Source organism: Hyperoodon ampullatus (assembly GCF_949752795.1).
Source record: "Hyperoodon ampullatus genome assembly, chromosome: 5".
Lineage (NCBI taxonomy): Eukaryota > Metazoa > Chordata > Mammalia > Artiodactyla > Ziphiidae > Hyperoodon > Hyperoodon ampullatus.
In genome coordinates this window covers 8,807,842-8,822,836 of record NC_136918.1, presented here as the reverse complement: position 1 = coordinate 8,822,836, position 14,995 = coordinate 8,807,842, and the positions used below count along the sequence as shown (strand labels likewise).

The following is a 14,995-nucleotide window of genomic DNA, read 5'->3' as shown; positions in this document are numbered from 1 at the left end:
AAAATCTTCCATCAAACAAAAGCCCAGGACCAGATGGCTTCACAGGCGAATTCTATCAAACATTTAGAGAAGAGCTAACACCCATCCTTCTCAAACTCTTCCAAGCAATATCAGAGGAAGGAACACTCCCAAACTCATTCTACGAGGCCACCATCACCTTGATACCAAAACCAGGCAAGGATGTCACAAAGAAAGAAAACTACAGGCCAATATCACTGATGAACATAGATGCAAAAATCCTCAACAAAATACTAGCAAACAGAATTCAACAGCACATTAAAAGGATCATACACCATGATCAAGTGGGGTTTATTCCAGGAATGCAAGGATTCTTCAATATACGCAAATCAATCAATGTGATACACCATATTAACAAGTTGAAGGAGAAAAACCATATGATCATCTCAATAGATGCAGAGAAAGCTTTCGACAAAATTCAACACCCATTTATGATAAAAACCCTGCAGAAAGTAGGCATAGAGGGAACTTTCCTCAACATAATAAAGGCCATATATGACAAACCCACAGCCAACATTGTCCTCAATGGTGAAAAACTGAAACCATTTCCACTAAGATCAGGAACAAGACAAGGCTGCCCACTCTCACCGCTCTTATTCAACATAGTTTTGGAAGTTTTAGCCACAGCAATCAGAGAAGAAAAGGAAATAAAAGGAATCCAAATTGGAAAAGAAGAAGTAAAGCTGTCACTGTTTGCAGATGACATGATACTATACATAGAGAATCCTAAAGATGCTACCGAAAAACTACTAGAGCTAATCAATGAATTTGGTAAAGTTGCAGGATACAAAATTAATGCACAGAAATCTCTGGCATTCCTGTACACTAATGATGAAAAATCTGAAAATGAAATCAAGAAAACACTCCCATTTACCATTGCAACAAAAAGAATAAAATATCTAGGAATAAACCTACCTAAGGAGACAAAAGACCTGTATGCAGAAAATTATAAGACACTGATGAAAGAAATTAAAGATGATATAAATAGATGGAGAGATATACCATGCTCCTGGATTGGAAGAATCAATATTGTGAAAATGACTCTACTACCCAAAGCAATCTACAGATTCAATGCAATCCCTATCAAACTACCACTGGCATTTTTCACAGAAGTAGAACAAAAAATTTCAAAATTTGTTTGGAAAAACAAAAGACCCCGAATAGCCAAAGCAATCTTGAGAACGAAAAACGGAGCTGGAGGAATCAGGCTGCCTGACTTCAGACTATACTACAAAGCTACAGTAATTAAGACAGTGTGGTACTGGCATAAAAACAGAAAGATAGATCAGTGGATCAGGATAGAAAGCCCAGAGATAAACCCACGCACATATGGCCAACTTATCTTTGATAAAGGAGGCAGGAATGTACAGTGGAGAAAGGACAGCCTCTTCAATAAGTGTTGCTGGGAAAACTGGACAGGGACATGTAAAAGTATGAGATTAGATCATTCCCTAACACCATACACAAAAATAAGCTCAAAATGGATTAAAGACCTAAATGTAAGGCCAGAAACTATCAAACTCTTAGAGGAAAACATAGGTAGAACACTCTATGACATAAATCACAGCAAGATCCTTTTGGACCCACCTCCTAGAGAAATGGAACTAAAAACAAAGATAAACAAATGGGACCTAATGAAACTTCAAAGCTTTTGCACAGCAAAGGAAACCATAAACAAGACCAAAAGACAACCCTCAGAATGGGAGAAAATATTTGCAAATGAAGCAACTGACAAAGGATTAATCTCCAAAATTTATAAACAGCTCATGCAGCTCAATAGCAAAAAAACAAACAACCCAATCCAAAAATGGGCAGAGGACTTAAATAGGCATTTCTCCAAAGAAGATATACAGACTGCCAACAAACACATGAAAGAATGCTCAACATCATTAATCATTAGAGAAATGCAAATCAAAACTACAATGAGATATCATCTCACACCAGTCAGAATGGCCATCATCAAGAAATCTAGAAACAATAAATGCTGGAGAGGGTGTGGAGAAAAGGGAACACACTTGCACTGCTGGTGGGAATGTGAATTGGTACAGCCACTATGGAGAACAGTATGGAGGTTCCTTAAAAAACTAAAAATAGAACTACCATATGACCCAGCAATCCCACTACTAGGCATATACCCTGAGAAAACCATAATTCAAAAAGAGACATGTACCAAAATGTTCATTGCAGCTCTATTCACAATAGCCCGGAGCTGGAAACAACCTAAGTGTCCATCATCGGATGAATGGATAAAGAAGATGTGGCACATATATACAATGGAATATTACTCAGCCATAAAAAGAAACGAAACTGAGCTATTTGTAATGAGGTGGATAGACCTAGAGTCTGTCATACAGAGTGAAGTAAGTCAGAAAGAGAAAGACAAATACCGTATGCTAACACATATATATGGAATTAAAAAAAAAAAAAAATGTCATGAAGAACCTAGGGGTAAAACGGGAATAAAGACACAGACCTACTTGAGAATGGACTTGAGGATATGGGGAAGGGGAAGGGTAAGCTGTGACAAAGGGCAAGAGAGGCATGGACATATATACACTACCAAACGTAAGGTAGATAGATAGTGGGAAGCAGCCGCAGAGCACAGGGAGATCAGCTCGGTGCTTTGTGACCGCCTGGAGGGGTGGGATGGGGAGGGTGGGAGGGAGGGAGATGCATGAGGGAGGGGATGTGGGAACAGATGTATATGTATGACTGATTCACTTTGTTATAAAGCAGAAACTAATAAAAAAAATAAAAATAAAAAAAAATAAAAATAAAAATAAAAAAAAAAAAAAAAGAAAAAGAAGGCAGGAGCCAAGAAACAGTGAATCCAATCCGAAAGGGATCAAACGAACTCCCCAAATGACAGCTGGGTAGTAGAAGCCCTAAACAGAAACCAGTACAGACTGCAGCAGAGGGGAAGGACTCTAGGGAGGAGTGCTCCAGAAAAAAGGGACATAAGAGAACTCTCAAACGATAGTATACAACAAGGGAGTGAGACGAGAGTCTCTACAGATTGTAGAATATGACGTAAAGACGAGTATAAGAAGGCAACCAATCATGAAAATAAAATAGTAATTCAATTACTGTTGAATTGAGATTAGGGGAAGGTCTGAGGCATGTGAGCTAAATCCTCATCTAACATGGCAGGAAGTAAAGACAATGTATAAAAGTGATAAATCAAGAGCCAGCAGATTGTATTTCAAGATACAGAAGAAAAATCCCGTAAGAAAAAGTTCAAAAGTATGAAGTTATTTCCTGTTGAAAATGTATCCAGAATCAGACGATTTCTCACAGCCTCACTGCTTCTGACCTTGCCACTATCTCCACTCATCTAGGTGACCGCAGTGGCCTCCTAACCAGCTTCCCTGATTCCCCTCTACAGTCTAGTCTCAAAAAACAGCCCGAGTGATCCTTTAAAAATCTGAGTGAGATGATGTTATCCTCTGCTTAAGAACCTCCATCTTGGTCACTGTGAAAGTCAAAGAACTGAACAACAGCCTCTAAGGCCTCCACAATCTGGTCTTCCTTTAACTCCCTGACCTCAATCTCCTACTACTCTCTCGCCACTTACTCCGTCCAGCCCCTCTGACTTCCTTGATGAACCCTGAACACACTGGACATTGTGAGCCTCAGGGCCTTTGCACCTACTGCTGGGTAGTTCCATGGCTACTTCCCTCATCCTTAGATCTTTCCTCAAACATTCCCTTTCAATGAGGCCTTACCAGACCACTCTGCTTAAAATTGCAGCCCTCTCAACTCTCCCTATTTCCCTTCTCTGCCTTATTTTCCTCCACAGCACTTATTACCTTCTAACACACCACTAGATTATAAAAACTCCACGAACACAGAAGTTTTCTGTTTGTTCACTGATGGAAATTAGAAGAGTGCTTGACACAAAAAAGACCCTCAAAAAGAAGTATTTGTTGAATAAAGGAACAGGACTGCAGCTAGAACAGAGTACGGCAGGGAATTACTGTTCTACTTATAAGCCTTTCTTTACTATTTGGTTTTCAAACCATGGATTATACTCTCACAAAAACATCTCTATTTAAATAATAAATATATATTTAACTTTCAAGGGAAAGAGATTTAGGAAGGTAGGTAGCAGAAGACCAGGATCAAAAGGTTTTTGATTTAAGATAGGAGGGAGGTTGAGGATTTCTACATGTTGACAGAAAGGATCCAACAGAGAGGCTAAACATATATGAGAAGGATTAGTAATTAGCATAATGCTTGAGGCAGTGAGAGGGGATGAGATGCAAAACGTGACTGGGACAGGTGGCCTTAGATAAGAGAAAGGGCAGCTCCCCTTGTCAGAGCAGGAGGAAAATCACAGACAAAAAGGCTGCAACTGAAGGCTGGTTTTACTGGTAACAAGGAAACTGGGGGAGTTCCCACCTGAGTATTTCTAGTTTCTCTTGAAGTTGGAAACCAGGTTATATGAAGAAAGTGAGTTATAGGGGGAAAAGGTAAGGAGCTAGAGTTTTGAGTAGAGGCTGGAAATCATCCCTTCAGAGAATTACCCAGGGAAATTCAGCAGGATTGCCAGGCAGTAGATCGGATCCATTTGAGGGAGGTGATCAAGTATTCACAGTGCTAATTAGTCTTCAGAGGGCAGGCGCTCAAAGGAAGAGCTCCATCCGGGAATTCCAGGGCTTCATCTAGGGGCATTACACGGCTTCAGCTACTTGCAAGTTTTATGACAAACGGATTAAGGAGCGAGGGATTTTAGAGTACTGGCTTAAGTAAAAATGAAATGAAAAACTATGGAATTGACAAGCTTGACCAGAAGGGCAGCTGAGCGGGGAGGGGCTGGGATAAAATACAAGGGTCAGTGAACTGGGAGTCCCAGTGAGGGAGACACAGAGCGAGGGCAAGTTAAGCAAACGAGAAGGTTGTGTAGGGAGCCCCTACACAGCGACCGTGGCAATGGAGTCCTGCACGTTCTAAGAAGCAACTGCAGGAGAGTGTGGCTGAGGAAGAGCGGCGGCAATCATCAACCAAGAGGCCGTGGCGCTTGATGGCTGTTCGTGTGAATGTTAATACCATGGAGTCAGGGCAGACAAAACGGAAGAGAAAACTGGGCCAGGACAGCTATTAGAAAGCACTGCAAACCAGTAGCTCTGAAAAACTCAAAACCGATACACAAACTTTTTTTTTCTTTTAATGACGAACACCATTCCTCGTCCCCACACCACAAGCACTACACTGGACCCAAAGATCCAAATCCTTAGAGGCATCATTTTATAATATAGTTTTGCTCCATTAGTCACATGCTATTTGTTTTGATGCAGATATAAATGCTATGCTTCAATGAACTTACTCATGTACTTATTAAAGGGCAGATAAAAAAAAAATCAAATAAACTGCCCATTAGGGTTAGGCCCCTACGCTTTCCGTAAGTCAGAATACGGACTAATCATAAATTCATCATGAATAATCGTAAATTCTACTTGCCAAGTCCTCTCAATTGACTGTGTTTAACAGAAAGAAAGAAAAGGCAAGACAAACTCTTAAGAATAATGTTTTCTAAAAGTAATCATAATTTGGTACTAGTTTCTGTAATAACTAAAATCTTTAACTTACTCTAAAAAAAACATACTTACACTTTAGAAATTTCTTAAGGTCACTAATGTACCCTCTATAGGACTCTGGATCAGACACGCTGAATGAAAAATCCAATGCCGTCGCTGGTTTTGGAAAAACCATAAGCCCTATAGAGATAAAAGAAAACGGGGGGGGAATTAATTATAGCAATTCCCTTCTCTCCTTCCTTCTCCTTACTCTTATCTCTAAAAAGGAAGATCTCAGTAAATTTTGTGGAAATTGTGTTCACAGGTAGGTTGAAATTATCAAGAACCTCCCACTTCTATCTGACTACGAAGAGACATCTAAAATGAAAAAAGTCCACATCTCCAAAATCACCTCGGACGTTACCCATTAGAAACCTCCCCTAAATCTTAGTTAGAATTGCTCTGTTCCTTAATTTAAAAGATGCAAGTTTTACTTTGTACTTTCTACATTCATTTCCTATTAAGTATTTTTAGGTTTTGCCAATTTGCTATTAATAAACAGAAAATTTTAGCAAATCAAAGTCTAAGCACTTTTGTCATTCAAATTACAACTGTATGAAAACATTCGTAAAGAAAGCTTACCTTATTCAATGAAAGAGGCCTATACAATTTTAACTCTACAGTTAAATAGTCTTCCTTCAATAATAAACACCGCTCGATAACTAAAATGTGGTTTTCTCATACTGAATTGACACATAACCACCAACAATTTCATATTAGCAATCAACACCCATGTATATAGAATATGTTTGCATGAGTTTATTAACAGAAAATGTAAGCCTATTTATCTGTAACAATCAGGCTTCCAACTTTAATGTAAGCTTTCCTTGATTTAAAAGCATTAGATCAAAAGTGTGTCTGTACGTGTATAACTGAGTCACTGTGCTGTACAGCAGAGATTGGCACAGCACTGTAAATCAACTCTACTTCATGAAAAAATTTTGTTTAATTTAAAAGCATTAGATCTACATTCAGCCTTGCACAAAGGCTTAAACAAAAAAATCCTAAAATTCTCACTAGTTTCTAAACATTCCCCATATATCAAAGTTATTATAGATAAGCCTTGCATTGAATCTGAAAATAAATAACAAGGTTGTTTTAGTTTTCATTAAAATTGCTTTTGCTGCTCTCCATGTACTGCAACTACTGAAGCCCACGTGCTGCAACTACTGAGCCCGCACGCCTACAGCCCATGCTCCACAACAAGAGAAGCCATCATAATGAGAAGCCTGTGCACCGCAACGAAGAGCAGCCCCTGCTCACTGCAACTAGAGAAAGCCCGTGCGCAGCAATGAAGACCCAATGCAGCAAAAAAAAAAAAAAAAAAAAAAAATTGCTGCTCATAGACATCTAATTCGTTTTAGATCAAACCCAGTTTCTTTCAAATCCTAAATACTTGCTTTTGTTGATCTGCATGGTTCTTGAGTTAAACTACAATAGATCCGATGCTACTCAACTATGATGAAACACTCAATGTTCCCAAATGGCAGAGCAAATCTTATTCCATATACAGCACAAAAGAGCCCCAATTAGATTCCCCATTCACCTACTATCTCAACATACCAGATCACTTGGATTTGGATGATCTCATATGCCTATTTTTCCTTACCCCTCCACCTACTACAAGATCAATAGTAACTTTCTGACTTTTTAATAAAAATGTTCAGTGTAGAAATAAAACCTGACCATCCAGTATATGAAATGACCATCTGTGTATGTCTGAAATTGTATGTTTTCATTTTTAAGGTTTTACAGAAGGAATAAGACATAATATACTGTAAGTGAAAAAGCAACAGAATCAAGGCAGCTTATACATAACTGTATAAAAACACCCAACTTTAAGAAAAACCCAACTTTTAATAAAACATCCAGTTTGAAATAAATTTTAAAGAAAAATATGAAAATATCTATGCTTTATAAAAAAAAAGATCACATTCCTTTAACATGACTTATTTCTATGGGAAGTTTTAAATGACTCAATTTATAAAAACTCTGTAGATCAGAATGTCTAAAACTGAATTTCTGATACAAGTTACTTCTTAGATCTTGCTGAGCAATGCTCTTGGAGCCTTAGTTCATTTAACAGCCTGTTTGAAACTCTTAAGTAAAAAAAAAACACAGCAGGAGTGTGCCGTACGGCTGCATTTTTTGACGCTACGTACACCTACGTCCTCCAAATAAAGTCTTGGCTTACCACGGACCATGAACATCAATAGAATGGGAAAACTACAGTAACTCTTACGTCTTTACAATTTAAACCACTGGAGCATGAATATGTGTGTATGCATGTGTGTGCATCTATAGGGGTGTGCATGGATGGTACATGTTTATGTTATACGCATGTATATGTTAATACACATACCAATTTCAAACTAGCATTTATTTTACCAGAAGCAAATACACTATTGAAATGATGCCATTTAAAAATAAAACTTAGGGCCTCCCTGGTGGCGCAGTGGTTGAGAGTCCGCCTGCCGATGCAGGGGACACAGGTTCGTGCCCCGGTCCGGGAAGATCCCACATGCCGCGGAGCGGCTGGGCCCGTGAGCCATTGGCCGCTGAGCCTGCGCGTCCGGAGCCTGTGCTCCGCAACGGGAGAGGCCACAACAGTGAGGGGCCCGTGTACGGAAAAACAAACAAACAAACAAACAAAAAAACATGAAGCATGTATTTTACAAGACCAATGCTCTAACCCACACCAGAGCTGAAATATATACTTCATAAGTAAATTACTCAGAGCAAAGTAAAACTACTACACAATATTCATAAACACCATTCATAACTATAACTATATTCATCAATCTGGCTTCACTTTAACTCAATATTCATTTCTGCTTACTCTTGGCAAAAGACTCAAGATTTATCAGCCAGGTTTTTGTATCACTGTGTAAATATTAAAGGTTTTTATATCAGTATGTAAATATTAAAGGTCTTTATATCAGTATGTAAATATTAAAGGTCTTTATATCACTATTAAATATTAAACAACAAACAAAATCAAAACTTTCACATTATCTCACCCTAAAGTTTAACATCTTCTACCGGCTATATAATACAGACTTACGGAGAAGATAAAGTATAACCCAATTTTGTTAGAAGCCATGATAATCACAACATAATTAATTACCTGGACTAGGAATCTGGTCACGATATTTTGGAACCTCATCGTTCAGAGTCTGAAGCATAGCCCACATTGTGAATGAAAAGAGTGCAGCCAGGAACCCATAAAAGACTAGGTAGAAGAGCAAGATCAAACCTGTAAAAGAAAATAAAACTCATAAAGTTGAAGATATACACATTGTGTGTGTGTGTGTGTGTGTGTGAGATGTGGCCAAGGTAAAAAAACAGACCCATCATTGCAAGGCTAGAACTCCAAGCTTTGCCATGCACACAGCCAAGTATCTTCATATTCAGAACGATATGAATTTGCCCAAGCAAGGGGTATTTCAGCAGGCAGCACCCACCCACATCCTGTGACCCCCTCCTCTCCTCTGATACTTCCAAGTACAAGCAGCTTCCACAGATCATACTGATTCAAGATCAGAGCTTTAAAATTCCAGCACACAAAGTGAAAGAGCGGCATGGACATATATACACTACCCAACGTAAGGTAGATAGCTAGTGGGAAGCAGCCGCATAGCACAGGGAGATCAGCTCGGTGCTTTGTGACCGCCTGGAGGGGTGGGATAGGGAGGGTGGGAGGGAGACGCAAAAGGGAGGGGATATGGGAACATATGTATATGTATAACTGATTAAATTTGTTATAAAGCAAAAAATAAAATTAAAAAAAAAAAATTCCAGCACATAAGGGAGTATTTCCCAAAATGGAGTTAATGCTCTCTAGAAAGAAAAAAGATGATTTTAGGTTGGACAAAACCCCCAGTATGTATATGTGACAAACAAAAAAATTAACACATAGGACTTCCCCAGTGGTCCAGTGGTTAAGACTCCGTGCTTCCACTACAGGAGCCACAGGTTCAATCCTAGGGGAAGTTCTGCATGTCGCACAGGCGGCCAAAAAAAAAAAAAAAAAGAATTAGCACATCAACCCTGTATTTCACAGTAATTATTAGCATAAATTTGGGTTTTAAAAACTGAGCTGACTTAGAGAATAGCCAGGAAACATGCAGAGAAGGTAAATCATGAAGGTGGTATCAATGAATAAAGTTTAGGAAACACTGGTTGAGTGGAAGCGTCATGCAACAGTGAAGAGAGGAGCATCCCAACCAGTGGGACTTGACAACTCCACTGCTAAGCACGCAGCAAGAGCTGGCAGACGCAAGTGTCAACATCAAGGGCTTAACCTTTTTTTCTTCACAATCTGGAAACACTAAGATCTATCCTAAGCCAGTGATTTATTTTGTGAACATCTAGAATTATTTTTCTCAAATGTCTATAATTCAAAGATCTAACATCGTAAGTGGTCACCATCAAGATTATATACTGGAATATATTGTTAACGCCACACATTTATATTTGAACATTTAAAAACTGATCAAAGGGGACTTCCCTGGCAGTCCAGTGGTTAAGACTCCACGCTTCCAATGCAGAGGGCACGGGTTGGATCCCTGGTCGGGGAACTAAGATCCCACATGCCACGCAGCACGGCCAAAAAAAAAACCTAATCAAAGAATATTCAATAAATCCCCAGTTACAGCAATAGTAAAGAACGCTTAATTCCCCAAAGTTGAGTTAACATCAGCTTTATTTTCCAGTCTTAACATAAACCTGCTTATTAATATTTGTCCTAGCAGAAGGGCTTGAGCAGGGGTTCCTAACCTGGAATCTATGGACCCTTCACCCTCACTCATCCCCAGAAGGATCAACTTCAGAGCTTCTATGACTTCTGTTAATAATACATTTCTGAATATATCCATCCTTCTTCTGCAGAGTGGCTCTACAACGTTCTTGTGATGCTCAAAAGACCCTGTGACCTCCGAAACAGATTGTGGCAAAAGCTAGATAACTTTCATTTGTTACCTGCGGGCCAGGAGACTGCCTCCCCTTTTTTTAAGCCAAGGGGAAACAGTTAACGCAATTTCATTTTCATTTAGACCAGCATTCCCCATCCTCCCCCTGCCCCGATTACCAGGAAGCCAGAATAGGGAGCGAAAGGACAGAAGGAAGAAAGGAGCACAGGAGGTCGCCTCCAGACAGCATCACTTCCCTACCACACAGAGCGATCCTGTGGCAGAAACACAAAGGAAGACCAGTCTCAAAGAAGTGATCCGTTTACTACAGCGGTAGATGAAATACGGGCAAAGCCCAAAGGATGGTGTAATGAGATACAGGAGAAAAACCATTCTTTCAGATCTGGGTATTTGTAGGAACTAATGGATAAACTCCTCCACAGGGCAGACCAGGGTACAAATATATAAATGTGATAATGAGTGGGGGATGCGTTCCATCCAATGAAGCCTCGCTTACAGAGGAGGCAGACTGAGGCCACAGGAGTTTGTCACCTGACGCGGCAGATGTTAAACTGGAGACGTTTAAAACAGGAGTGCCGGGAGTTTAATTATTTAGCGGTGTTTCAAAGTCATCTGAAAATATGCTTACCATTTTCAAATTTGATTTTACATTTTCAGGAAAAAGAATATAAAGCGGATTTATAAAAACGGTTACAAAGCAAATGAACATAGAGCAAACACGAACAAAAGTGTAAAAACTTCCTATAAAGAGTTGGGTTGGGACTTCCTTGGCGGTCCAGCGGTTAAGACTTCACCTTCCAATGCAGGGGGTGCGGGTTCCATCCCTGGTCGGGGAGCTAAGATCCCACATGCCTCAGGGCCAAAAAAAAAAAAAAAAAAAAAAAAAAAAGACCACAACATAAAACAGAAGCAATATTGTAGCAAATTCAATAAAGACTTTAAAAATGGTCCACATCAAAAAAATCTCAAAAAAAAAAGTTAGGTTCATAAAATAGATGCACAGATTAACAGCCATGTCCCAAACCTGATGCCATGTTCTAGTGGCCATCAAGTCAATTTTGAATGTAGGGAGTGTACCGAGTAGATAAGTGATTTTCAGCACTGAAGCCAACTTCCCCTGCTTGATAAGATCCTCTCGCCAAGAACAAACTTAACATTTAAAAACTAAAGTTAATCTCACTTGTAAAAACCACATATGAAAGACCACTCACAAGGATGGCAGTACTTTATCAACTTAACCGCCTTTCTCCTACACTAAGGAAAGAAATACCTGAAAATAAAAACAGAAGTTGTAAACTGCTGTTCTTGTGTATCAGTATCTTGCAGTTATTTTTTCAGATGCATTCCTGACAATGACAGGGATGAAACGAATTGAGCTACCCTACCTGAGTAACAGGTGGTGCAGATGGGACCTGTTCAGTGTGCCATGTCTGCCTCTGTGCTAGTTAATGTAAGCAGGGAACAGGTAAGTCATCAGGCTTCATCAAGGCCTGGACATCCACACCCGTTCAACACACTTTGAGACCGTGTGATCTGACTCTCTACTTCTGCCAACTTCCTAGTTACCTGAAGGTACCTAGACAATAGAAAGACTATGCCTTAACCTCAGAGAATTCTGATGAAAAACAACTTCCCCTTAGTAAATAAATTAACAACCTGTTTATAGGTAAAAAAAAAAAAACTTAAAGCGGAGGCAGGTATAATTTTTTTAAAAATCAATTATATGGACAGGTACAAATTTAAAGTCCTTTGTATATTCAAATTTTTATAAGGCGCTATTTATTGAGGTATAATTCACATTTCATTCACCTATGAGTGGAACTGCTTGGTCATATGGTAACTCTGTTTAGTATTTTGAGTTAACTACCAGACTATTTTCCAAATCATCTATAACATTCTACATTCCCACCAGCAGGATTCCAATTTCTCCACATTCTCATTAATACTTCCTAGTGGGTTTAATTTGCATTTCCCTAATGACTAATGATGTTGAGCATTTTTTCATGAGCTTATTGGTCATTTGTATCTTCTTTAGAGAACTGTCTATTCAGATCCTTGGCCCATTTTTAAATTGGGTTGTCTTTTGATTGAGTTCTAAGAGTTCTTTATATATTATAGGCACAAGCCTCTTGTCAGATACATGATGTTCAATTATTTTCTCCCATTCTGTGGGTTGTCTTTTCACTTTCATGACAGTGGCCTTTATTATTATTTTTTTCAGCAAAACATTCTTATTTTTATCTCAGCAAATGTTCTCATTTGGCATCCGACTGGCATCAAACCAAAGCCCTTAGGCCGACAGGCGTGGGCTGAGACCATCTGCAAACTTCCCATGTGTAGGTCTCAATGGCTATGCACATCAGAGCACCTATTCCTCTCTCTACTCCCTTAGGGTGGCCTAAAGGTCTCAGGTGTGCTAAGAGTGCTGGCCACGAGGTGGTGGAAAAGTTGTGACACTGCAATCTGCTGGGATAGGAAACCAAGCAGTGCCTTGAAAGCAAGTTCTTTTCTCAGGCGACAGATACCCAGATAGGGTCCTGATCATGCTTATTCAACATACTCCTGTCTGCCTGGTTACACTTTTTGGAGCTCAAGCGTCTAAGGAAGTCTTGTTTGGGGGCACGGGGCAGCAAGCTCTCAGGTCAGCACTGCTGGCCAGGGGAGATCCCGAGTCCAGCTCTGCAGCCTTTGCACAGTGGGTACTTTCCCAGGATCCATGAAAATACTCAGAGCCCATCAGGACACTTTACTTATATGCAGTTTCCAACTGTCAGAGGAGTTCAGGACTGTCTGGCCTTCTCAGGATCTCAATTCAAGATTAGCTATTCAAAGCACGAAATAAGAGGGAATACATTTTAAGAATCAAGGCTGCTCTTTTCAGCCCTGCTGAGGGAACAATTTCAGACATGACTTTTAGAGAGGAAGCTGGGCACCCAGCAGGGCACAAGCTGGCTTTCAGACCCCAACTTCTCCTCTGGTGCGGTGGAAGTGGGACCTCAGCCTGGGGTCCCGCATTCTAGCTTATCTTCTGCGAGGCTAGCTGACCCGCAGGCACGGATCATGAGCAGCTACAGGAGAATGAAGACCGGAGACGTGATCAGGCCGGACCAGAGCTCCCGAGTCTGCTCCACCAGCTTCTGGCACAACACCACCTCGAAGACGAACTTCAGGCTAAGAACCGTGAGGACCCAGAAAAGGCGGAGCACGGCCAGCCGCTTCTCTCCGTCCTGGAAGAGGCGCACGGAGACGACAGTGGTGAAGTAGGTGCTGAGCCCGTCAGCGGCGAAGAAGGGCACGAACACGTTCCACCAGGAGAGGCCGGGAGCCAGGCCGTCCACACGCGGGGCCAGCAGCACGGAGAACACCAGCAGGGCCAACAGGTGCACGAAGACCTCGAAGGGAGCGAAGCCCAGCCACTGCACCAGCTCCCCGAGCGCGAAAAGCATCGCTCCGGTTGAGTGCGGGCAAGGCCCCGGGCGATGGTCCCACCCGCCCGGCTGCGCCGCCACTCCCCACGGGCCTCGCTGGCGCCTGCCGCCGTCGTCGTCGTCGTCGGAAAGCGGCCCCGCCTGTCCCGGCTCTCGGCCCCCGCTCGGGACCCAGCACTGGCCACCAGCCGACGCCCGCTTTGCTCGGACGCCATGCCCCGCCGGGCGCCAACAGTGCCCTTTAAAGCAGAAAAGTTCTTAATCTCAAAGAAGTCCAATTTATCTATTTTTATTTTTCTCCTTGGTTGCTTGACTTTTGGTATCATATCTAAAACACCACTGCCTAATCCAAAGTCATGAAGACTTGCAATTATATTTTCTTCTAAGAATTTTTAGTTTTAGCTCTTTAAGTCTGGGTCTTTGATCCACTGTGTGTTAATTTTTGTACATGCTATGAAGAAGGGAACACTGGGGTTTGGGATAAAAACTGGGCAAGGTCCTGGATGGGTTGGTAAAAATCTAAAGGAGTGGAGAGAATCTCCATACCTGACCAGCTCTTGGCTACCGATGCCTCGTCCCTGAATGCTGTGACAGGGAAGTCTAAATACAAAGAAGAGGTGCAGAGAACCAATAATTACAAAACATTGAGAAGAAAAACTAATCCAATAAAGTATCAAATGCAACAAAGAAAGTAACGCCTGAAAAAACTGGGTTTTAACAGGGTACAGAACAAGGGGGGGGAAAGCATGAATATAATTAAAATACAGAGTATAAGAGGATAATTTTTCAAAATCTGATCTCATATTCTGATTGTTAAAATTTTAAAACTTAGTAGATAAGCTGAACTGCAGAAGAGTCAAATAATAAGAAGAAAAAATCCAGACACCTAACAAAAAAGCAAACCAAAGACTGGGAAAAATATTTTGCATAATATGAAACCAATAAATTACTTATTTGCATCTAGAATATATAAAGAACTCTTACAACAAAACGAATTTCTAAAACATGGACAAAAGTTTTGAACAGAAACTTCATCAAAGAT

At 40.6% G+C, this 14,995-nt stretch overlaps 2 protein-coding genes across 4 annotated transcripts in view; both read right to left on the bottom strand.

The window, feature by feature from the left end:
* Positions 1-14,995, bottom strand: part of ATP1B3 (ATPase Na+/K+ transporting subunit beta 3) — a gene marked incomplete at its 5' end in the record, with an annotated part of 53,366 nt that overhangs the window by 15,740 nt on the left and 22,631 nt on the right. For all 3 annotated transcript variants that reach the window (XM_079705059.1, XM_079705058.1, XM_079705057.1), the window contains 2 exons: positions 5,628-5,735; positions 8,722-8,850. In XM_079705059.1, the coding sequence (XP_079561185.1) occupies positions 5,628-5,735; positions 8,722-8,850 (237 nt within the window). The remainder of the gene's footprint in view (positions 1-5,627; positions 5,736-8,721; positions 8,851-14,995) is intronic.
* On the bottom strand, positions 13,594-13,971 carry LOC307054004 (transmembrane protein 203-like; the record flags this gene model as incomplete). The annotated part of the gene is made up of 1 exon (XM_079705493.1): positions 13,594-13,971. The coding sequence occupies one exon, from the start codon at positions 13,969-13,971 to the stop codon at positions 13,594-13,596; it is 378 nt and encodes a 125-aa protein (XP_079561619.1).